At 38.3% G+C, this 23,946-nt stretch overlaps 2 protein-coding genes across 3 annotated transcripts in view; one reads left to right on the top strand and one right to left on the bottom strand.

Moving 5' to 3' along the window:
* RpS24 (ribosomal protein S24) overlaps positions 1-23,946 on the top strand; it is a 325,883-nt gene that overhangs the window by 127,223 nt on the left and 174,714 nt on the right. The window lies entirely within an intron of this gene.
* The window catches only part of Sirt1 (Sirtuin 1), a 189,553-nt gene that overhangs the window by 18,151 nt on the left and 147,456 nt on the right, over positions 1-23,946 (bottom strand). Inside the window, exon 11 of one of the 2 annotated variants that reach the window (XM_067152762.2) lies at positions 21,790-22,502. The exons of the other annotated variant lie outside the window; for it this stretch is intronic. Coding sequence (XP_067008863.2) covers positions 22,345-22,502 — 158 coding nt within the window. The 3' untranslated portion in view covers positions 21,790-22,344. Of the gene's footprint in view, positions 1-21,789; positions 22,503-23,946 lie in introns of those variants that run through there. 2 annotated transcript variants of the gene reach the window in all.

Raw genomic sequence — 23,946 nt, 5'->3', positions numbered from 1 at the left:
GAGCAGACCTCTTGGGTGTTATTCGAAAGGAGTAGGCTATGTGCTGACAACGGGTTTCACCCTCTCGCTGCCTCATCATCACCACCATCATCCCACATCTAGATGCACAGGTCTTCCACAAGCATCAATTAAAAAGACCTGCACCAAACAAGCTGAACATGTTCTCGAACACTCCCAGCACTAAAAGCCAGAATAAAAAACAAATACCTTTAAAAGGTTTTAAAAATTTACGTGTATTAAAATATATAGCAAACGAGGTAAAATACAACATCGACAAAGCAACTGGCTACATTAAAATACTGTGCAATTAAACAGCACTAAATGACCAGAGGTGCCAACTTTGAAGTGGTTTATCAGTAATCGCCCTCCACCCTCGAGAAAAATTTCTAGTCAAGTCCAAAGCATACTCCTTCCTTCTTGATAATGACACCCCTTTTGCCCTTCCCTCTAGCAATCTATACAAAAGTATATCATATTACACAATAACATTTGCACGCAACCTGTTGGTTCTGTGATAAAACATTCCTTGTAGCTTGTTTCTTACGCAGCAGCTGCTTTTCAGTGTAGTTTTTCTTGAAGCATCCTTCCAACTGTGATGACATTTTCGTTTTCTGAACCATAAGCGATACCAGTGCAGACGTGCTTAATGTACGCCTCACTTCTTTCTCAATCTTTCTATCAACTGTCAGGTACACATAAAATAGCAAATACAACATTACTGAAGGATTTGTAGTGGAGAAGAGCAGCACCTAAGCTCCTTAATTCACAATGAATTTTACAACGCTTATGGGTAGCAAAAGAAAGTCATGATCGAATAAGTATCGTTGCCAACTCACAAGCATTGAAATAAAGACGATTTACGAGAAAGGCTCGAAAGGACTCAACCCTTTTCCTTTGTTTTGTTTCCGTCAAAATTATTTTTTCGTGATAATGTCAGCTTTTCTGTAATAATTTCCCCTTAGACCGTAACTCCGTAATCATGAGGTGAAATCCGTAATAATTACGGACAATCCATAATAGCTGGCACCTCTGAATGACTAATATAAGGTATATAATGGTGGCTTAAATCTTGTTAGTCAGCCAGCTGATGCATTCAATTTGCCTTCAATCCCGAAGGCTTAAAAAGAAAAGGGAATTTTAAGTGCTTATTATGCCAGATACTTTGCAAACCTTCAGCTTATTTCCATCTAAACTATTCCAACATAGCTTTATCCAATTTTCCATAAGTATATATTTTAATGGTTTTCCGCACTGACAAACCCCTGGATGAGTAAAAGCTGCTTCCTGAACTTATTATTTTGCCTTTTTTTAAAAATATATACTGCAATGTCAAAGACAATCTAAAAAGTCAAAGTGATGTATAGAACTACCTTCTTCGAGTTTATGTACCATTTCCAGCTTCCACTCTATCAATGTCACTACACATTGATGTTTTTCGGACATTTGCTCGGCACTACCAGAAAACAATGAAGTGTTTCCACACTCCTCAACAATTGTTTCCATTTTTATTTACCATTTTCCACTGATCATAACAGCTTTTTTAAATTCCTCCATGCCTCTCTTATCAACCATATGGTATTGCCTAATTCTAATTTTCCAACCTCCCTTTCTATCACATTTATTTTTAACTACAACAAAAACAGCTTCATTATCACTTATACTATATGTTTATTGAGACAGAAGGACCTGCTTCAAGAAATGTATTACTTAGGTTTGGATGCTTAAGATTATTCATTTTAACCCATTGATATGCCATTATTTCACTTGAAAAAGTGCCCGGAGATAATATTTCTTTACAGTTTAGGTTATGAAGGCTAGAATTGTTTAAAATGGTGTTTTGCAGCCAACAATATTTGAGATGAATCTTATATTCCTACCTTTAACTGAAGTGTTTTTGTTTTATGGCAGTAAGAATTTGTATTCTAATTCCTTGAGTTGTCTCATTTTCAACAAGTCTTCCACAAAATTAGAATCAGCACAGTTTCTCAGTATATTATCTCATCTTTCCAAGTCCTCATGCTAATATATGAGGGAAAATAGAAAAGAACCAAGTCTGTTTTTACAGTAAACTGGAAAAGTATTCACAATAACTGAAATATCCGCTTAGAAGTACATGTATTTTGCCATCTTTCAACGAGATTGCAGGTGCTCTTAATATTAAATCACTATATAGTTGGAAATACAACAAAACCATCATTTGGCATTAGGCTTGTAAGAAACCAAGCGCTGACACCGAAACCCAGTAATGTGGAACGTGAAAATACTAATGTGCAGTTATTCAGTAAAGTAACAATGATGCAAGTGTAATATGACTTGTGGCTATTAAGTTGTTTACATCTATTAGTAGTATTATTATTATTATTATTATTTATGTAGTTATGTACGGACTTTAGTTGGTATAAATTGTGATCGTATTATCTGTGAGGTTATGTCATGAAACATCTGCTGTATGTATATTAATATGAGTTTATTTAATGTAAGAACGTGTAATTTCCAGCATAATGGTGTGCAACACATTGTAATAGTCCAAAACAACGCATCTTGCCACTGGAATTGTGTATAAAATTCCTTTCATTGTAAACAGGCTATTGGAGACTCAAAATTACAAAGGGCATTAGGAAAGTTTTGCAATACGCAAAAATGGTTGGCTGGACACCCGTTATGGTGAGGGATGAAAACTGGTCTCGGAGACAGCAAGGCGAGACCTTTACACCAATTGTTACCAAGCAGTGGGATTGAAAGCAAGTTAAGATGTCAGTGTGGTCTAAAAGTGAATATTGCGCAATTATCCACTACAATTTTGCTCGTGGATTAACTGTTGACCCGTGCCTGGAGGAAATGACTCCTGTGCCAGGGAAAGACTGTCCACATCGGACAATTTTCCGCTGGTACAGAGTTCCAGAGGGAAAATTTTGGGGTTGAAGACTATCCTCGTTCTGGGCGACCGTCTGAATCAGCGACTGGGGAAAACAAGAAGCTGTGAGGAAAATGTTGCATCAAGAGAGGCGGTTGGCATATTGGCACGTAGAAGAGACCCTCCACATCCCTGCACCAGCTATTCATTCAATTCTACACGACCATCTCCATATTAGAAAGGTTTGTTCCCTTTGGGTGCCCCATTCAATTTCAGAGGAACAAGGGCACATCGAGTGAAATGGTGCCGAAAAATGCTAAAACGGTTTAAAAATGGGACTTCGCATAACGTCAATAGCATTGTTACAGGTGACGAAACTTGGCTTTATTATTACAATGTCCCAACAAAATCCCAGAACAAGGTGTGGCTGTTTGAAGATGAGGGTACTCCTGTGACTGTGCGAAAGTCAAGGTCAGTGAAGAAAAGGATGATTGTAGTATTCTCCACTAAACGGGGCATCCTGACTCGGGTTGTGCTAGAAACACAAAGGACAGTTACTGAGAAGTGGTACAGTGAGACTGGTGTGCCTCAGGTCATCCCGGCTCTCAAGCAGCTCCGGCCAAAGTCACGGGTCAACACTTGGCTCTTGCATCACGACAGTGCTCCAGCACATCGTGCTAATGTAACAATGGATTTTCTTGCCAGATAGGATTGACTGTGCTTGATCACCCTCCATACAGTCCTGATCTTGCCCCATGTGACTTCGCACTCTTCCCAGAAGTGAAGATGAAGCTGAAAGGGCAGCGTTTTGCATCCGACGAGGAGCTTCTGGCAGCATGGGATCAAGAGTGTGAAAATGTAACCGAAGAGAAGTGGCAAAGTTGGTTCAGCGACTGGTTTCGATGTATGGAGAAGTGTATTGAGTGTGGTGGAAATCATTTTGAAAAAGTCTAAAGTGTCCACTCACATTGCAAAACTTTCCTAGTGCCCTTTGTACAAGAAAACATGTCGTGGCATATTCTTCTAGGAGCCTGGCCAGGGAATGTATATAAAGAAGCAGTCTTGGGAGTTGAGTTGTTTGTTTAACGAGACTTGTAGTGGAAGTCGTTAGCCTAGTGTTTGAAGTGATGTAGGTAAACTTTGTTAGGTTGGTAGCTGGTTGACATGCAAGTGTTGCAGTCTTCTTCTTCATAGCAATGTTTTGTTCAAGTGGGCAGTTATTAGTGTGTGTATAATCTATATATATAAAATAAGAGTTTTGTCTGTACATTGCTCAGAATTTGAAAATAATGGTATTTCTGTATCGGTCATCTCCATAGTAACAAGAAAATGCACGTTTTACTTTTCCGTAATTTCTGTCTGTCTGTATATATGTACACGCATCACGAGAAAATGATTGAAGATAATTTAATGAAAATCAGTATGTGAAGTCGGGGGTTGAGCCTCTACAATCTAGGCTATAAATCATTTTACTATGCTGAGTGAAATGGTAGTTTAGGGGAAGGTCTAAAATTGAATTCTCAACTATTTATGTTATTAGTGGTCATATTTTAAAGAAAATGGGTATGCAAAGTTGGGGAAAAGGTTGCTACAATCTAGGCTATCAATAATTGTATTCACGCTGAGAAAAATGGTAGTTTAGGGGAAGGCCTAAAATTTAATTCTCCAATATTGTTGTTATTAGTAGTCCTATCTTGATGAAAATCGGTATGCAAAATCAGGAAATAAGTCGCTATAGTCTAGGCTGTAAATTATTTTATTCACGCTGAGTGAAATGGTAGTTTAGGGGAAGGCCTCAAATGTAATTCTAAATATTTCTTATTAGGGGTGTAATCGATGAATGCTACATAACTAAGGTTATATAGTATTAAATTTCCTATTATTCATGTCTTATACATTGTTACCATACTGGCTATGATCACAAAGATATTCATGAATTTGGATTTTTATTACTAAGTCCATATCAGCGCCGAGTAACGATAAAATGGGTAAACAGTATTTAATGAAAATCGGTATGTAAAGTCGGAGAATAAGAAACTACAGTTTACGGTATAAAATATTTTACAAATCACAGAGTCAAAAGAAAACTAAATGTGAAAGCCTACAATATAGAAAGCTCATTGATCAACAATAACATTATATTGACCATTGTTTGTCGTGATATGCTTTGTGTCTTCTGTTGCCCCTCATCTCCGGTAGATAGGATTACTGCTGCGTACAGAGTACTTTTTATTTGATTTACGTCGCACCGACATAGATAGGTTTTATGGCGACGATGGGATAGGAAAGGGCTAGGAGTGCCTTAGGCCTTAATTAAGGTACAGGCCCAGCTTTTGACTGGTGTGAAAGTGGGAAACCACAGAATACCATCTTCAGCGCTGCCGACAATGGGGTTCGAATCCACTATCTCTTAGATTCAAGCTCATAGCTGCGCACCGCTAACCACACAGTCAACTCGCCCAGTCGTACAGAGTGTAACAGCCTGCCTGAATATTGATGGGAAGTAGCTGGGGAGTTAGATAACTTTCTTCTTTAGCATGCCATTCCCTTGGTTTATAAATTTTCTGATACTACTGGTACGTAACACACTGGATCATCACAGCATTCGGGCTATTCAATCCCTACTCTGAGGCACTGATTGGAATGAAGAGTATGCATATTTAGCGGAATAATGGCAAATGAGTGTTCATGGCAATCTGCGGCCTGGTCATCCCAGCTCTGGAACTTTGGACTATTAGATTGGTACAGCAATCTAACCGCAGCACTGTTCGTTAAAAGTGATGAAACGTGCAGCTTTCCATTTGATCGAGTATTTTATACGATAGCATTGCTTGTAATCGCTACATTCATACTTATGTTTTTGTAATGACCTATGTTGATTTCAAGTTAGGAAAATCACAAAGTCAGTCTTTCTGAGAATCCCGTAGCGAAGCACGGGTACATCAGCTAGTTTGTAAATAAAACTGTACACAACTGACAGCATTTTGTGTGGGCATCTTTGTAGTTACAAGCAGCATCTTAATTGTCAGGATGCTTGGAGCATTACAGCTATTCCTTGTTTCTATGTTTTCTTTTTTTTCCTAGTTCTTTGCTACTGGTTTTACATCTTATGGCAACATGATAGGAAAGCACAAAGACTGGGAAGAAAGAGACCATGGGCTTGATTAAGGCCTGGTGTGAAAAACCAGAAGCCATGGAAAACTATTTTCAGGGCTAGTGAAAGGTGGGGTTTGAAACCACCATCTCCCTCGGTGCTGAGTTCCATAGTCAGTATTTGTGCCACAGTCAGTGTTGGTGTTTTGTCAATTCCAACTGTGTAGATAATTCACCTAGGGCAAGTACTTGCATTTGATCTGTGAATTAAATTTCATCTTACAATGCTGAAAAAGAAAAGGGTGATTTTAATGATCGATTATAGGACAACCAATTCAATAAGAAACATTCTAATATCTTTAATATTCCGAACAAAATTAATAATATTATACAAGCTAGAAGAATATGAGTTTCTACAAAGGAATACAATTAAAGGGTTCCACCTTAATAGTGCAAATTACATCTTAAAGAACTTTAAGAACTAGTACAAGAAATGGAACATGTACCATGACTAAGGTAGAACCTTTTAATTATTGTACTCCTTTACAGGAAATTCAAGTGATATACTGTCACTATGACACAATTTACATATGAAATTTTGAAACTGCTATAAGATATCATAAAAGCCTTTCTGACAATGTAACTTAATGCTTTCATGGCCTGTAATGATAGATATTACAATATTTTGAGTTTCTGATGTGTCAAAGAAAATGAAGAGAAATTCTTTACGTTTCACAGAGACGTTGATCCGCATTTTAAGAAAACACATCCGTCCACGAGGAAGACTTGTCTAACAAGACAGGTTGAACTTGAAATTAATGGACCATTGTCCTATTGTAGGTGTACCCTCATTTGCCACAAGATGGCTCACTGAGCGTGTCCTTCCGAGTGGGAAGTGACTATGCCATTTTAGCTCAAAGTAAGATGTTTTCTGTCTGATATATATTTTTTTTTTGTTATGAAATAGATAAACTAAAATAAAGTGCAACGAAAAAAGACTAACAAGGACAATAGGAATACAAATAAAGAAAGGTGAAGTTGAGGGAAGGAGAGAGGAGGACATACCACAACAAAGTTAATGAAACAAGAGCAAAAGGAAGAATAACCAGAGTATCCAGTGCACCCAGATTATAAAAGTGTGGCACAGCCTGGAATAAACCATTAAGTGATGATGAGAGTACAAATTTGGAAAAAAAAAACTGAAAAGAAGTAACGATGGTGAAGGATAGGGTATAGAACTACCTATGTAAATCTTTAATGGCTGGCAACCACATACTGCTTAATTGATAGCCAGTGTTCTTGTTGAAATCATTAGGACTTTTCGCATTTCTATCATTTTAAAGTTAAAAACTTCATTATTGTTCCGTACTGAATAGAGAAATAAGATGTACAATATTATAGGTTAGGATCCACCTTTCAATACTCCGTAATAAGATGGTAAAAAGTAGTTACAACCTGTTTAATGGGACCGGTTTCAACACATTTTAAGTGTCATCATCAGCCAATTTGCGAAGATCTTAAAACAACTAGCACATTGAATACAGGCAAAAAATTAACATTGTATCATAACGTAGCAATTCAGTAAATGTTCAAAACACAATAATCACAGTCAAGAGAGTAAACAGAACATCACTATCTTGCGCCGAAAACAAATATAGCTGAAGTTCATAAGCAGGTCAAATATTCGCTTATGTAAAGTCGTTGCTAGGCAGGTCTTGTAGGCATTTGTTTCTCCGGCCGAAGAGCAAAAGGTGACGTGAATGAAGTCCTAGGAAAACAGTGTAGGATTTAATTTCGTCAAATTTCAAAGTGGATATATAGGTTTTATAAAATAATTTAAAACGTTAAAAAAGAATAAAGCCAAATAAAAAATATATTTAAAAAATAGGAAGAAATAATGAAAGAAATACGAGGTTCAACTCGAAACAACGTGCCGTAGTAATTGATAAAGAAATGATAAATAGAGAAAGGGGGGGACGTTAATTAGAGGGTGGTGGTGGTGGTGGTGGTGGTGGTGGTGGTGGTGGTGGTTATTGTTATTAGAGGAAATACAATTGGGCAACAATCCTTAATATAATACTAATTCGAAGAAAAAAGAAAAAGAACCGACACTTCGAAAAATGAAGATATCGGTTAAAGGAAGACAAGGGCCACGAAGGGCGTGAAAATGAAAGACTCCCTAGCCCTCGCAAACCTAATAGCATCGGGGTCGGAAAAGAACAAGAATTGACCAAGGGAGGTCGGACAGGATAGATGAAAGTGAGGAGCCTGGCACAAGTAAGTGGAAGCAATGCCAGGACTCAGCTAAGGGCCCCGTGGTCGCCAACCCACGCTCTGAAGTTCAGAGCCCCTGGGGGATGGAGGATGGGAAGGAAAGAAAAAATGGAAGGGATCCGATACTTCGAAAAATGAAGATATCAGCCAAAGGAAGACAAGGGCCACGAAGGGCGTGAAAATGAAAGACTCCCTAGCCCTCGGAAAACTAATAGCGTCGGGGTCGGAAAGGAACAAGAGTTGACCAAGGGAGGTCGGACAGGATGGATGAAAGTGAGGAGCCTGGCACAAGTAAGTGGAAGCAATGCCAGGACTCAGCTAAGGGCCCCCGTGGTCGTCAACCTACGTTCCGAAGTTCAGAGCCCCCGGGGGATGGAGGGTGGGAAGGAAAGAAAAATGGAAGGGATCCGATACTTCGAAAAATGAAGATATCAGCCAAAAGAAGACAAGGGCCAACGAAGGGCGTGAAAATGAAAGACTCCCTAGCCCTTCGGAAACCTAAAAGCGTCGGGGTCGGAAAGGAACAAGAGTTGACCAAGGGAGGTCGGACAGGATAGATGAAAGTGAGGAGCCTGGCACAAGTAAGTTTTATACACCTTGACCAGTTTTTCAATCCAAATCTTAATCTGAATGATATTTCTGAGAAACCCAATCCCCTTTTCGATTTTTTCATCTCCTTTTTAAATAACCTGAAGTCAACAAATAAGGAATCAATCTTTCACAATTTACACAATACCCTCTCATGCCACTTCCCCCTTCCGCAACACCCCCCTTGATCCCCCTCAGTTCTCCCCCTTCTCACCCAAGGGGCTCTGAACTTCGGAGCGTGGGTTGGCGACCACGGGGCCCTTAGCCGAGTCCTGGCATTGCTTCCACTTACTTATGCCAGGCTCCTCACTTTCATCTATCCTGTCCGACCTCCCTTGGTCAACTCTTGTTCCTTTCCGACCCCGACGCTTTTAGGTTTCCGAGGGCTAGGGAGTTTTTCATTTTCACGCCCTTCGTGGCCCTTGTCTTCTTTTGGCTGATATCTTCATTTTTTCGAAGTATCGGATCCCTTCCATTTTTCTTTCCTTCCCACCCTCCATCCCCCAGAGGTTCTGAACTTCGGAACGTGGGTTGGCGACCACGGGGGTCCTTAGCTGAGTCCTGGCATTGCTTCCACTTACTTGTGCCAGGCTCCTCACTTTCATCTATCCTGTCCGACCTCCCTTGGTCAACTCTTGTTCCTTTCCGACCCCGACGCTTTTAGGTTTCCGAAGGGCTAGGGAGTCTTTCATTTTCACGCCCTTCGTTGGCCCTTGTCTTCTTTTGGCTGATATCTTCATTTTTCGAAGTATCGGATCCCTTCCATTTTTCTTTCCTTCCCACCCTCCATCCCCCAGGGGCTCTGAACTTCGGAACGTAGGTTGACGACCACGGGGGCCCTTAGCTGAGTCCTGGCATTGCTTCCACTTACTTGTGCCAGGCTCCTCACTTTCATCCATCCTGTCCGACCTCCCTTGGTCAACTCTTGTTCCTTTCCGACCCCGACGCTATTAGTTTTCCGAGGGCTAGGGAGTCTTTCATTTTCACGCCCTTCGTGGCCCTTGTCTTCCTTTGGCTGATATCTTCATTTTTCGAAGTATCGGATCCCTTCCATTTTTTCTTTCCTTCCCATCCTCCATCCCCCAGGGGCTCTGAACTTCAGAGCGTGGGTTGGCGACCACGGGGCCCTTAGCTGAGTCCTGGCATTGCTTCCACTTACTTGTGCCAGGCTCCTCACTTTCATCTATCCTGTCCGACCTCCCTTGGTCAATTCTTGTTCTTTTCCGACCCCGATGCTATTAGGTTTGCGAGGGCTAGGGAGTCTTTCATTTTCACGCCCTTCGTGGCCCTTGTCTTCCTTTAACCGATATCTTCATTTTTCGAAGTGTCGGTTCTTTTTCTTTTTTCTTCGAATTAGTATTATATTAAGGATTGTTGCCCAATTGTATTTCCTCTAATAACAATAACCACCACCACCACCACCACCACCACCACCACCACCACCACCACCACCACCACCACCATCACCACCCTCTAATTAACGTCCCCCCCTTTCTCTATTTATCATTTCTTTATCAATTACTACGGCACGTTGTTTCGAGTTGAACCTCGTATTTCTTTCATTATTTCTTCCTATTTTTTAAATATATTTTTTATTTGGCTTTATTCTTTTTTAACGTTTTAAATTATTTTATAAAACCTATATATCCACTTTGAAATTTGACGAAATTAAATCCTACACTGTTTTCCTAGGACTTCATTCACGTCACCTTTTGCTCTTCGGCCGGAGAAACAAATGCCTACAAGACCTGCCTAGCAACGACTTTACATAAGCGAATATTTGACCTGCTTATGAACTTCAGCTATATTTGTTTTCGGCGCAAGATAGTGATGTTCTGTTTACTCTCTTGACTGTGATTATTGTGTTTTGAACATTTACTGAATTGCTACGTTATGATACAATGTTAATTTTTTGCCTGTATTCAATGTGCTAGTTGTTTTAAGATCTTCGCAAATTGGCTGATGATGACACTTAAAATGTGTTGAAACCGGTCCCATTAAACAGGTTGTAACTACTTTTTACCATCTTATTACGGAGTATTGAAAGGTGGATCCTAACCTATAATATTGTACATCTTATTTCCATCATTTCCCGTATGATCCTAAAACTGTAGTGTTTTGTGTGGGTAACAACTCTAACATCTTGGAACATGACATCATGACCCATTGTTAGGGCATGCTCAGCTATTGCAGACTTTTCTGGTTAGTTGAAACGGATATTTCTTTGGTGTTTCTTGAGATAGATAGATAAATGTCTTTATTGGCATAGTTAAGGCCGTTAGGCCTTCTCTTACACCAAACTAATTATTGTACATAGAATCAAAGTTAACACTACCATAATTAACACTAAATATAGCACAGTTAAACACAATCAAAATATTTTATAACAGAAATAAAATTCCACCCCAGTAAGATATACATACTTACAATAATAATAATAATAATAATAATAATAATAATAATCATAATAATAATAATAATAATTTGTTTCACACTACACTTTCCCATGAACGATAAACATGAGTTTGGGGTAACTGCTTGAGTCACCAGTTTACAACCAAGGTTGTGAGCCCCGGAGGTTTCTTCCAGCCACCCCTAACCTGGGGTACAGACGCTGACCTAAGGCCGCCCAATCTGGGAACAGACGCCTGGGGAATTTTATGTTCTTCAACCAAGATTCAATTCTTGGAGGTAGCTCAGCCGCTCTCTCTGCCGTTGGGAGATTCTTCTCTTCATCCGCCATTGAGACCGTTGACCAGTTTTCACCTACTAACCCATAATAAGAAAACCAAGCCGAACTGGTTTAAGGAAACTGAAAAGGACCTACGAGAATTCCAAATTACAGAAGAGATGCTTGTAGATGGATCTGTGAAGAAACTAACCAAAGATAAAATAAAGAGGTTTCAGGACAGGATGAAGCCCAAACGACTATACAGAATTTCTGAAGAAGAGAGGAAGGCAATATATGAAAGGATGAAAAAGTACTGGGAGGACAGGAAAACACGACTCACTAACCATCGATAGATCTATCGTACCCCAAAGAGGGTGAAACGGACAATAATAATAATAATAATAATAATAATAATAATAATAGCTAGTGATAATAGTGTACTAGCACAATCAATAAAAACCAGAAATGCACAGTTCATTCGTATCCTGCTGTACCTCTTAATAGTCTTTTAAATGACACAGTGGTTGGTATTCCTCTGACATCATCTGGAAAACAGTTCAATTCTCGTGCGGCAAACACAGAAAATGATTTGTTATATGCTGCAGATCGATGGTGAGGAATGATGAGCAGGTTTGATGTTTGAGCCCTTGTATCTCTGTCATGCACATTTGAGAAGTAATGGAAACGCGAAGAAAGGTAAGATGGGGAAGATGTAGTAAGGATTCGGTGGAGGAGAGACACAAAGTATGATAATTATGACGAAGATGGAGTCGCGGCTGCTCTAGTTCAAGGAAAGACTGTGACACGTGGTCATATTTTCTTAGACTGCATATATACCTCACAAATGCATTTTTTGCGTGTTGTAGCCTTAGGGACAACAGTGGCCTCACATCATTGAAAACAATATTGCAATAGTCAAAATGTGGCATTACAAGAGCTCCGATTAATTTGTTTTATAAGTTTTATTGGAAATATATGTTTATATTTATACAACAAAGAATGAAGAGCTGAGAAAACCATTTGGCAGATATGTCCAGACCCAGTAGTGCGTTAGTTCATGATAACGCTGACGATCTTCATTTGTGATACAAAAGGAACTGTTACATTCTGAAGGATTACTCTGGGTAATGGACGTTTACTAATACTTGTCATTTGATTTTGATGGCCAAGAAGGATTACTTGCGACTTTGTAGGGTTCAACTGCAGGCCTTGGGCAGCAGACCAGTCACTAACAGCCTGTAAGTCAATGTTTAGTAAATCTAATTTTCCTGAAGGTCTCGTGCTGTAGAGTTTGTGTAGAGTTGAAGGTCGTCAGCGTACATGTGGAACTTGCAATGTCTTAAATTTGATGATATGTCATTCACAAAGAGTGGGAAAAAAAGAAGTCCAAGTACAGGGCCTTGATGGACTCTTCTATTCCACAAGGAAACGATTCCATCATTACTTTTCACACATTGTTGATGTTCGTGAAGATAGGAATGCATCCAAGCCATACGGTTTCTTTCTCACTAGAACATCCCAGAAAGGAAGGCATCTGTCCAACTCCATCTCCAAAGTGAATTTAAAACCCTAGAATACTAATATACATAAGATTAACGTATATGCGTCATAATCGCACACTGCTCCTTTTCATGTTTTACCCGCAACAGACCACCTCCATGCAGTGCTTGCACTGATCAATGTGGATGATCTCATCTAGCATTTAGATGCAAGAGTGAGGAGCGAATGCCGGGAGAGTTCAGTTTCGCTAAGTCACTGTGCTCTTTTTTTTTTTTTTTTTTTTTAAGCAATCACGCATTATCATTTTGGTACATGAAACTTATGGATTATTAGTATGAAACAGGTAGTTGGATGTTGTCGTATGCGGGTAGGCTGCTCATTCCGGATGGTTGCGTTATAGTTATTAGGCATGTGGCTTTCCAGGACACAATGGATGAACGAAGAGTGAAATAGGAGAAATTTGCTGTATTCTTGACGAGCTGGATGAAGATGAGAGACTAGAAACTAAATTTGAGCACGAAGCCTCTCCGATGACGATCCAAACTATTCACCCAGTGACAATGGTTCCGAAGATAATCTCGACCGTGATCCACATTTACGAGCTGTTGAAATTCTGCAAACTGAGTGGCCATTGAAAGGTAAATCTCAAAAAGGACCTAGGAAGAGAATAACAGAAGCAACTACTTCAAACAGCTCAGCTTTACCTTCTCAATCTCTAGAACAGCTTTTTGTTGACAGTAAAGTGGATAAACTCTTTGGTAAGGATGGGCATATATGGAAAATAACTGATTCAAAACACAGGAAATACCCCCCCCCCAAAAAAAAGAGAACAAAGTTCATATCCGACCAGGATCTATGTCAAATGTAGTAGCTCCCACTTAGATGTTTTGAATTAAAATGAAATGGCGTATGGCTTTTAGGTGCCGGGAGTGTCCAAGGACAAGGTCGGCTCGCCAGGTAGAGGTCTTTTGATTTGACTCCCTGTAGTCTCCATTTTTATTTCATTACAGTATCGAACTAATTATTATAAATTGTCTCTAACCAATTGCTTTAAAAACAAGAACAAAGATAACACTTATTTAATGACTACCATAAATAATTCCATCCAGTACATGTCTACTTCATCATTAGCATAATAACAATAATAATAATAATAACAATAACAACAATAATAATAATAACAACAACAATAATAATAATAATAATAATAATAATAATAATAATAATAATAATAATAATAATAATAATAATAACAACAACAATAAAAACAACAACAACAACAACAACAACAATAATAATAATAATAATAATAATAATAATAATACTGATCTTGTTATTACACCCCACTAACTACTTCTGACAGTTTTCGGAGATGGCGAGGTGCCAGAATTTTATCCCTCAGGAGTTCTTTTACACGCTAGTAATTCTACCGACACAAGGCCAACGTATCTGAGCCCCTTCAAATACCACTGGACTGACTCAGAATCGAACCTGCCAAGTTGGGGCAGAAGGCCAACGCCTCAAGAATCTCAGCCACTCAACCTGGATTTTTCATTAGCCTCCAAGATGTTTGACCTTAGGGCAGTTACTGTAATGCTATCTGATACTCGATTTTAACATTTTGCATTCCTATGTTGAGTGCGGTTCGACATTAACATATTAGACTTGTGCTCCGATGACGAGCTCCACTTAACATGAAAATATCTCGTACTTTCAGCGCTCGTATGACGACTGTGCCATGTTCTGGTATTGTAAAGCTATCTAACTGTCTCTGAGAGAATACGTTTTCCTATTTTCAATAGTTCGCGGGAATTGTGGTAACTTTTTTAAGCTCTGTTATTCTCGAATGTTTATGCAAGTTCACAGATGATGTTGTTTGAATGTAAACATGGCTTCTGCTACGTCTTCACTCACGGAACTGGATATTTTAGAACAGTTAGTGGACAGTGATAGTGACGATGATGAACCAACAACTGACTTGGATGATTTATTAGTGAATAATGTAAGTGAACAAAGTGATAGTGATAATGAAACCGGAGGTGGTGATGCTCCTCCATACCCATGGCGCGAGTGGAAGGCCGGCGATACTGATTTACCTGCATTCTCATTCAATGAAACAATTTGTGGATTCAAAGCATCAGGTAGGAACAATCCCTCAAACCTTACGGATTTTTTCAACTTATTTTTAGTGACGAGTTATTCAAGCAAATTGCCGACGAGACCAACAGATGTGCTAAAGTCAGAATTCAGACAGTGACACCACTTACAAGGCATTCGGCTTGGTGGGGTTGGACTGATGTTACCGTAAACAAAATGAAGGCTTTCCATGGAGTTTTACTGAATTTGGCAATGCAGAAAAACAACAGAATGCAGGATTTCTTTTCAAGAGGTTGGTTAGAATCGTCCAGTTTTTTTGTAGACTGTTTTAGTTGCAAAAGATTTTTTCAGATATTCTGGGCTCTGCATGTTTCTGCTCCAGATTCAGCATTCCATTTGAATCCTCAAGTTAGGTCTCAAATTAGCAAAGTCAAGTACGTTTTGGACTATATCAGTGAAAAGTTCTTGGAAGTTTATGCACCACATAAATATCTAGCAGCTGATGAATCAACAGTGTCTTTCAGAGGCCGTATGTTATTCAAGATGTACAATCCGCAGAAGCCTACTAAATGGGGACTCAGAGTTTACGTAATATCCGATTCTACAAATGGATATGTGTGTAGTCTTATCCCTTACTACGGTTCTGCAAATACAGAATCTTTGATTCAACCGGACTTGGCTTTCACAGAAAGAATCGTGCTTCAGTTAGTTGCTAATGTTACAAATGCAACAAGTCAGTCTGGGTACCATGTCTACACTGATCATCTCTATACAGGTGTTACTCTGGCTGATGAATTACTGAAGCAAAAGATCCATATCACTGGAACAATTCAACCGAATCGCAAGCACTTGCCAAATGGGATCTGGAAGAAAAATCTGCGCCTAAAGAAGCATGAAGTCAAGTGCTTACACACAAACACAATGATGGTTCTGGGATGGCATGGCAAGCACACAGTACTGATGCTTTCAACATCTGGAAACAATTCAACCTCAGTTATTGTCAGAAAGAAGAGAAACTGTGTTGAACAATTAGAACAATTAGAGAAACCAAACGTTAATTGTTGACTATACGTCACATATGGGAGGCGTTGATCGCTCAGACCACTACACATCAAGCTACGCTTTTGTAGTGAAAAGCTTGAAATGGTGACAGAAATTGTACTTCTGGCTATTGGAAGTGGCAATAGTCAACAGTTTTGCTCTATAAAGATTACTGCACCACGAATCGCATGGAGATTTTGTCACACAAAACGTTCCGAAAACAGGTTATCAGCGAGTTGATTGGCGAAGTACGCAACAAAGGTCAAAAGCGAGGAAGACCCTCTACTTCTTATGTTGAAGAACGTTTGAATGGTAAACTGCACATCATCAACAAGCTGCCTGGAAAAGAACAAAGACTGTACTGTCTGTTCAAACAGGAGCAAGAAAGGCGGTAGAAAGGAAACAGTTTATTACTGCAAAACATGTTCGAGAAAACCCGGTCTTCACCTAGAAAAACTGTTTTGAAAAGTACCACACAGTGAAAACCTACACGGATTAATGTATTTTGTGTGCCAAATTGTAAATGTATTCATGTAACATACTTATATTTTGTGTTAGATTCTTTTGCATTGTTCACATCCTACAGCTGTTCATAGTGCAGAAATTAATTAGGAGTGGAGCAGGAAGCATACGCTAAGGGTAATGGAGTTCAAAAGGTTAAATCTCCAGCACTTGCTTACATAGCAAATATTGATAATCTGGGATATTATACCAAAAGTAACAATAAAAATTAGCATGCATCATAAAATTACAGCTACTTGTGTTCCAGTAAACGTTAATTACTTGAGATAACTAGTTCTAGTTAATGTTGCACATGATGACTGATCTGTAAGATATGCCAAATAATGCCTGGTCAATTTCCACTTCAAACCAATCCTTAACAGCTGCTTCCAATTTCTAATTAGGTCAACATAAACACAAAATTAAGCAAGTTGAAACAAATTACAATTTCAGCTTTTAGCAACTACAATAATGTTCTGTGTCTCTTTGAGAAATTACTAACTACAATTAATAGCATCTATCTATTTGCTTTAGAAACAGAAACAAAGAACACAGGTAACACTAATTTAATGACCGTATTTAAGGAATTCCATTGAATACATGTCTATTTTATCACTAGCTTCAAAAAGGCCCAGTAGGATGGTTTGAAAAATTAAAAGTAATAATAGTTAATAAATTCAAGATTTTTACTAAAGATGATTTAAATGTCAAAGAAATGTGTGCTCTGGTAATTAGCATTGCATAACTCAGTTTTTGTCAATATGTTATAATGTGGCACCAACTCGAATTATGTCTTTATGTGACGACGAGCAGGGAAGTGCTAGAACTGGAAAGGAACTGGGCTTAATTAAGGTACAGCCCCAGCATTTATGAGGGGCATTTGAAAAGTCCGTGAAAAAATAAAAACTACTTACGTGTTTGGGGTAAACCTTTTTTTATTTTTCGACATAGTCTCCTTTTAGGCTTATACACTTTGTCCAACGATGTTCTAGTTTGTTGATCCCTTCCGAATAATAGGATTTGTCCAAGTCTGGAAAATATCCATTAGTGTTTGCAATCACCACCTCGTTTGAATAAAATCTTTGTCCCGCCAGCCATTTCTTCAAATTGGAGAACAAATAGTAGTCCGAGGGAGCCAAGTCTGGAGAATAGAGGTGGGGGATGTGAAACGAGTTGGAATCCTATTTCCATTAATTTTGCGACCACAACTGCTGAGGTGTGTGCTGGTGCGTTGTCGTGATGGAAAAGGATTTTCTTGTAGGCCAATCGCGGGCGTTTTTCTTGCAGCTCAGTTTTCAAACGGTCCAATAACGATGAATAATATGAACCTGTAATAGTTTTACCCTTTTCCAGATAGTCGAATCCCAAAAGACAGTCGCCATAACCTTTCCGGCCGAAGGAACGGTCTTCGCCTTTTTTGGTGCAGATTCCACCTTGGTAACCCATTGTTCAGATTGTTGTTTGGTCTCAGGAGTATAGTAATGTATCCATTTTTCATCCACAGAGACAAAACGACGCTTAAAGTCCTCCGGATTCTTCTCGAACAGCTGCAAACCATCCTTGCAACACTTCACACGATTCCGTTTTTGGTCAAGCATGAGCAATCGCGGCACCCATCTTGCGGATAGCTTTCTCATGCCCAAATGTTTATGCAAAATATTATGTACCCGTTCAGTCGAGATGCCCACAGCACTAGCAATCTCACGCACCTTAACTCTTCTGTCATCCATCACCATATCATAGATTTGATCAATGATTTCTGGATTCGTAACCTCCATAGGCCGTCCAGAACGTTCAGCGTCACTTGTGCCCATATGGCCAGTCCGAAATTTTTGAAACCACTTATATACTGTTCTAATCAAAGGTGCAGAGTCACCATAATGTTTATCAAGCTTCTCTTTAGTCTCCTGAGGCGTTTTGCCTTACATAAAGTAATGTTTAATCACCACACAAAATTCTTTTTCGTCCATTTCTTGAAAATCACTCGACTTCCTTGATTCACACGAATGCCAAACACAAAGAAATAGACCAATATGGCTGAAATATGGTGCGCGTTCATTCAAAAGATGCTACTAACTAAACATGACCTCGATACGCACCGGTGGTGCCATCTCCCGGACTTTGTACAGACTTTTCAAACCACCTTCGTACCTGGTGTGAAGATGGGATATTGTGGAAAACCATCTTTAGGGCTGCTAACAGTGAGGTTCAAACCAACCACCTACTTCATGGAAGCTCACAGCTACATGACCCGAACCACATAAGCCAACTTGCTTGGTCTACACAGTTCTTTATTTAGTCTATTTACATTGAACCTTCAATATATATATATACTGTATAAGACTCCTTTTCTTCTTTAAATCCTACATAACATGTACATTCTGAAGTGCAGAAGAATATTTCTTAGCTTTAGGAGCTGTATCTTATCAAAACATTTATCAGAGTAAGTCAACCTATGAAATATGGATAAAGGCATCACGTCCCCACTTTTTTTTCATAAACACGAACAACAAAATAATTTTATAGGTTTAAGAATTCACTCATAATATTGGCCTCTCCATGCCTCAGATGATTTGGATTTTCAGGACTGCATCAATGGTTCAAATTTCTGTGACAGCATGTGAAATTTGTGCTGGACTATGTGGAGGTGAATCTGGCATTCTGTGAAGTTTGATTTAATCCAGTAATGCTCCAAAATAATTCATCTTCTCAAGGTAAAACATGATTCACCAGCTGGCACATTCCCGTATCTTGGCATTAGCAGGAGACTTCATCCCATGACTCGATATTTTTGACAGGTTAGTGATTTTTATTTTTAATACCAGTAGACAATTATATGAACTCAACTGTACAAATTGTTTCAAGTAAATCAGTTAAGACGATCACCCAATATTTTGGCCTAGGTTCATAAACATTAGTTACCAACTAACACAGTCCACTCTAATTGTAGAATGAAAACATCGCCAAGGGTACAGGAAGAATGGTAGTAATGTCTCATTCTTTTGATCTGAGATAGAAAAATAGATATAATATGTATACATCTTTCAAGGTTGAATTGCAAGCAACAGAACTAGAGCATATGTCAGTAGTAAAATGAACAATATTTTCTATATATCTGTTAAAATATTGTCTTAATTATTTTCCATAACATATAATCCTTAGTAAAATATGTTGTTATGAGTGGCATATGCCTAGCTTGACTGAATGGCCAGCATTGTGGCCTTCAGTTCACAGGGATCTGGGTTTGATTACCCACTGGGCATTTTAGCCGCATATGATTATTTTTCTAATTCTGGTACTGTGAATTTGTGATCGCCTTATCATCTTAATTTACATATAACATGTTACACTACCAACCACCACAGAAATACACAATACTGAATATATCCCTTTACATATGGTAGGCATCAGGAAGACCATCTGGGCTTTATCCACATTACAGTCGATCCTAGACAAACAGGCCGAATAATAATAATAATAATAATAATAATAATAATAATAATAATAATAATAATAATAATAATATGCTACTGGTAGGCATATAAAAAAAAAAAAGCATTTCTAGTCAGTACTCAACTCTTGGCAAACTAAAAGGCACATATGGTTAGAAGGAAAGAGAAAGTATATCTCGGGCTAACCCTCCCCGATGCCCGTCACAATTAAATTAGTGTTGTGTTTAATCATTCATTTTAACATAGTTGACAATGAACTAAGTCTATCCTTTGATCTCTGTTAAGAATTTAAAATATCCAAATCTTATTATGAGTACTTCTTGTATATGGAAGTCCACTGCAGCTGGTCTAATGATAAACTTATGTTAGTGTGATGTTAGTGAAATATCAATCTACTGCTAATCCATATTAAAATATATTCACTTTACATGTTTTTGTATTACGTGATGATCACTCTGAACAAACTAATCACATAACGCGAGGAATGCCTGTATACTGTACTAAGTTCTAAGCAAGAACAGATTTGTGTCAGAGCTGATGAAGTAGTGTATATTTTTTACGATTTGCTTTACGACGCACCGACACAGAAAGATCTTACTGCGATGATGGGATAGGAAAGGGCTAGAAGTGGGAAGAAAGCAGCCATGGCTGCCAACAGTGGGGTTCGAACCCACCACCTCCTGGATGCAAGCTCACAGCTGCGCGACCCTAAACGCATGACCAACTCGCCCAGTGATCTAGTGTACAGTATATAGGCCCATGTGTATGATTAGAGTCATTGCTGTAACTACCGTACTACCACACAAAGTCATATAAATATACTGCTGGATTATCTAACTGAGGTATACACTTACAATTTTTATGTTTTTTAACCACCTTTATGAACCAGAATCCTATATACAACAGCAAAAAAATTCTGGTCTCTTGGGTTTCTGCTGAGGACAGGTTTTACAGTATTCCATTGCAAAGTTTCTTGCTCTGGTTCCCAAAGAATATAAAGATTTTCATTTCCAAATACAATAAGCCTCTTAATCTTCAATTTTAGAAAAATAAAAATATTATTTTACTTGAAATATAGGGGTTATCCTCCCCTATACCCTTTGAAGGCAGGGGGCCTTTCTCTCATTAAAAAAGGAAAAAAAAATCAACCTTTATTTTTAAATAGAGAAAACTTGTTGATCATTCCTTACAATTCTTCTTCTGTCACCCTTGTCCAGGGAGCTCCTGGGTCCGGTAATGGACCACTGACCTTCATTTTGCCCTCTATTAGGTATTCTTTACAATATAATGTAAAAATGTAAAATGAACCCCAACATTTCTGCAAGCTGCACACCACACACAACACTATCCTCCTTCACACTAACACACAGCAGATGCTACCCATCCTCTTCGGATGGCCTGTTTTAGAAGGGCTGCACCAGGCTAGCAAGAGATGCATGACACTGAAGAAAAAGTCTCAATTGCAAAACAGAGAAACTCTACTGCCTGAGAACTTTGAAACAGCATATCAATTTAAATTCAATTATGTAGGGGCAAAACATGACAGGGATAAGTTTAAATATAATTTCAGATACTTTAACCAGACTAAGTTTCTGGTTAGAATTTTTAATTACATACACAATTTTCGAAGAGAAAGCTGAAGCCTGCAAAACAATTCAGACAGGGAATTTCTAGCTCATTTGTAATGTCAATAGATTTTATTTACATCAGTGGTACTCTACATAATTTCTAATATATTAACCAGTTCTTCAGAGCCAAAAAGCTCTGATTCGCTGAGGTTATAAATAAAGCATTCAAAAAGATTTAATAGCTTCCATTCAAACATAATTTTGTACAAACAATGAAAATACGTAACATGAGGGTTAAAGAATATCAGCTGGAATAATAATTTATTATTATAAATTACAAATATGAATACAAAATAATTGGCTCACAGGTCTCTTTACTTGTTTTTAAAATATATTAATGAACTTTGAAATATAACAGACTCAGAGGAATCGTCATGATAATAAAAACAAAATATTTTCTAGCATGTAGACTAAATATTATATACAACACACGCTTTCAATATGAATCAGAGTATATTTCATTGTAAGCAAATACCATGATATTTAAAGTGTAATCAGAACTACTTAACAGACAAATAGTGCGCAATATAAATCGCGAACAAAGACTTTTCCATCTGCCAATTCATGAAACTTTTGACACAAGTCCTGTATTTGTCCCCACTGCTTGTGTAACTTCTTTGCCCATACCACTGTACTATTAGATCGTCAACTCCAACATGGCCAAACAAGGAGTACATTTATGACTTGAGTAACGGACATAGCAAACTGGAGGCGAAACTCTTCTTCCAAAATACAGGTAGCAAGCCAGTAAAACGTCATCTTCCCTCTCTGCAAATGTTTCGCGCACGCAAACTGTGTGGTAACTAAGAAAAAGGTATTGTTAAAAGAAAACAGTGGGCATTCCACAGAGCTGGAAATATGCATCTGCTACTGAGATTACAAAGGGTACAAAGAAATTCAGAATAATAATATTCCAGAAGTACAATTTTTAACTGTGTGTGTGTATGCAGTGACTGTAGGTCTAGAGTCCTAATATTAAAACAATGCAAGGAATGAATGGGTAGGACAGAAACAAACTAAAACTGCACAAGTACTACAATATTACTAGCAGTATTCCTGTTCCACAAATGTGATGACAGAATCTGCTAAAACAGTTCTTCTTTTATCATAATTTTGGGACCATATTATAGTATACACCTATTTATCACTCACATAAATTTATAACAGGAGGACAGTAGCCCTTCATACGAAAATATGATCACTAAAACTAAAGAAGAAGGGCTCTATTGAAGAAACATTCAAATTCATTATCAAACAATGCTATTATTCTACAGTGCTTATAACTATCCTATTTAAATTCCCTCAACAAACTCTTACTCTCTAAGATCTCAACAATAAAAGGATGTATCCAAAGCTAAGGGTGTCTTTCATTTTCCCACCTTTAATAGTCTCTCTCACAGAATAACAATCAGTACCATCAATGGATCAATGGTATGGAATACTACAGGAAACTTCTCCAGTACCTGTTCACAATATATTTATATATATATTTACAATCTGCTTTATGTTGCACCGACACAGATAGGTCTTATGGCAACGATGGGATAGGAAAGGGCTAGGAGCGGGAAGGAAGCTGTCGTGGCCTTAATTAAGGTGCAGCCCCAGCATTTATCTGGTGTGAAAATGGGAACCCACGCAAAACCATCTTCTGGACTGCCAACAGTGGGGTTCGAACCCACCATCTCCTGAATGCAAGCTCACAGCTGTGCGCCCCTAACCGCTCAGCCAACAATCATCAATGGATAAAGCTAATATTGAAATAAGTACAAGAGAATTAGCAACAGCACACAAAGACTGACCTCCGAGTTGAATGTGGGGAATTTCAAATTAGAAAAATTCATCACTACTATGGAATCTGAATTAAAAGACAAAATGCAACATACACAGTCAAAACATACTAGCTCTGTCATGTCACTGATAGAATAAGCCTAATGTTTTCCTAAATACCAAGTCATGGGTAAATCACAATGTTGCAGTTACAGTCCTGTAACAATGTTAACAGTTACAGTCCGCTAACATGTAGTACTTTAAAATATTAACATCCATTTAGGAGAACATCATGAAGGTACATGTCAATATTAGAAGTTACACTTCTACATATGTCATTCTTTGTTTAATAGCATGTATTTTTATCCCTTGTTCAATAAAGTGTTTGTTTTGTTTTTTTTTTTTGTTTTTTTTTTTACAGGTATGTTGTAAAAATGAAATGTCGTATGGCTTTTAGTGCCGGGATATCCCAGGACCGGT

Source organism: Anabrus simplex, chromosome 8, assembly GCF_040414725.1.
Source record: "Anabrus simplex isolate iqAnaSimp1 chromosome 8, ASM4041472v1, whole genome shotgun sequence".
In the NCBI taxonomy this organism is placed as follows: domain Eukaryota; kingdom Metazoa; phylum Arthropoda; class Insecta; order Orthoptera; family Tettigoniidae; genus Anabrus; species Anabrus simplex.
The sequence above is the reverse complement of the archived record's forward strand: the minus strand, read 5'-3'. Positions and strand labels throughout refer to the sequence as shown.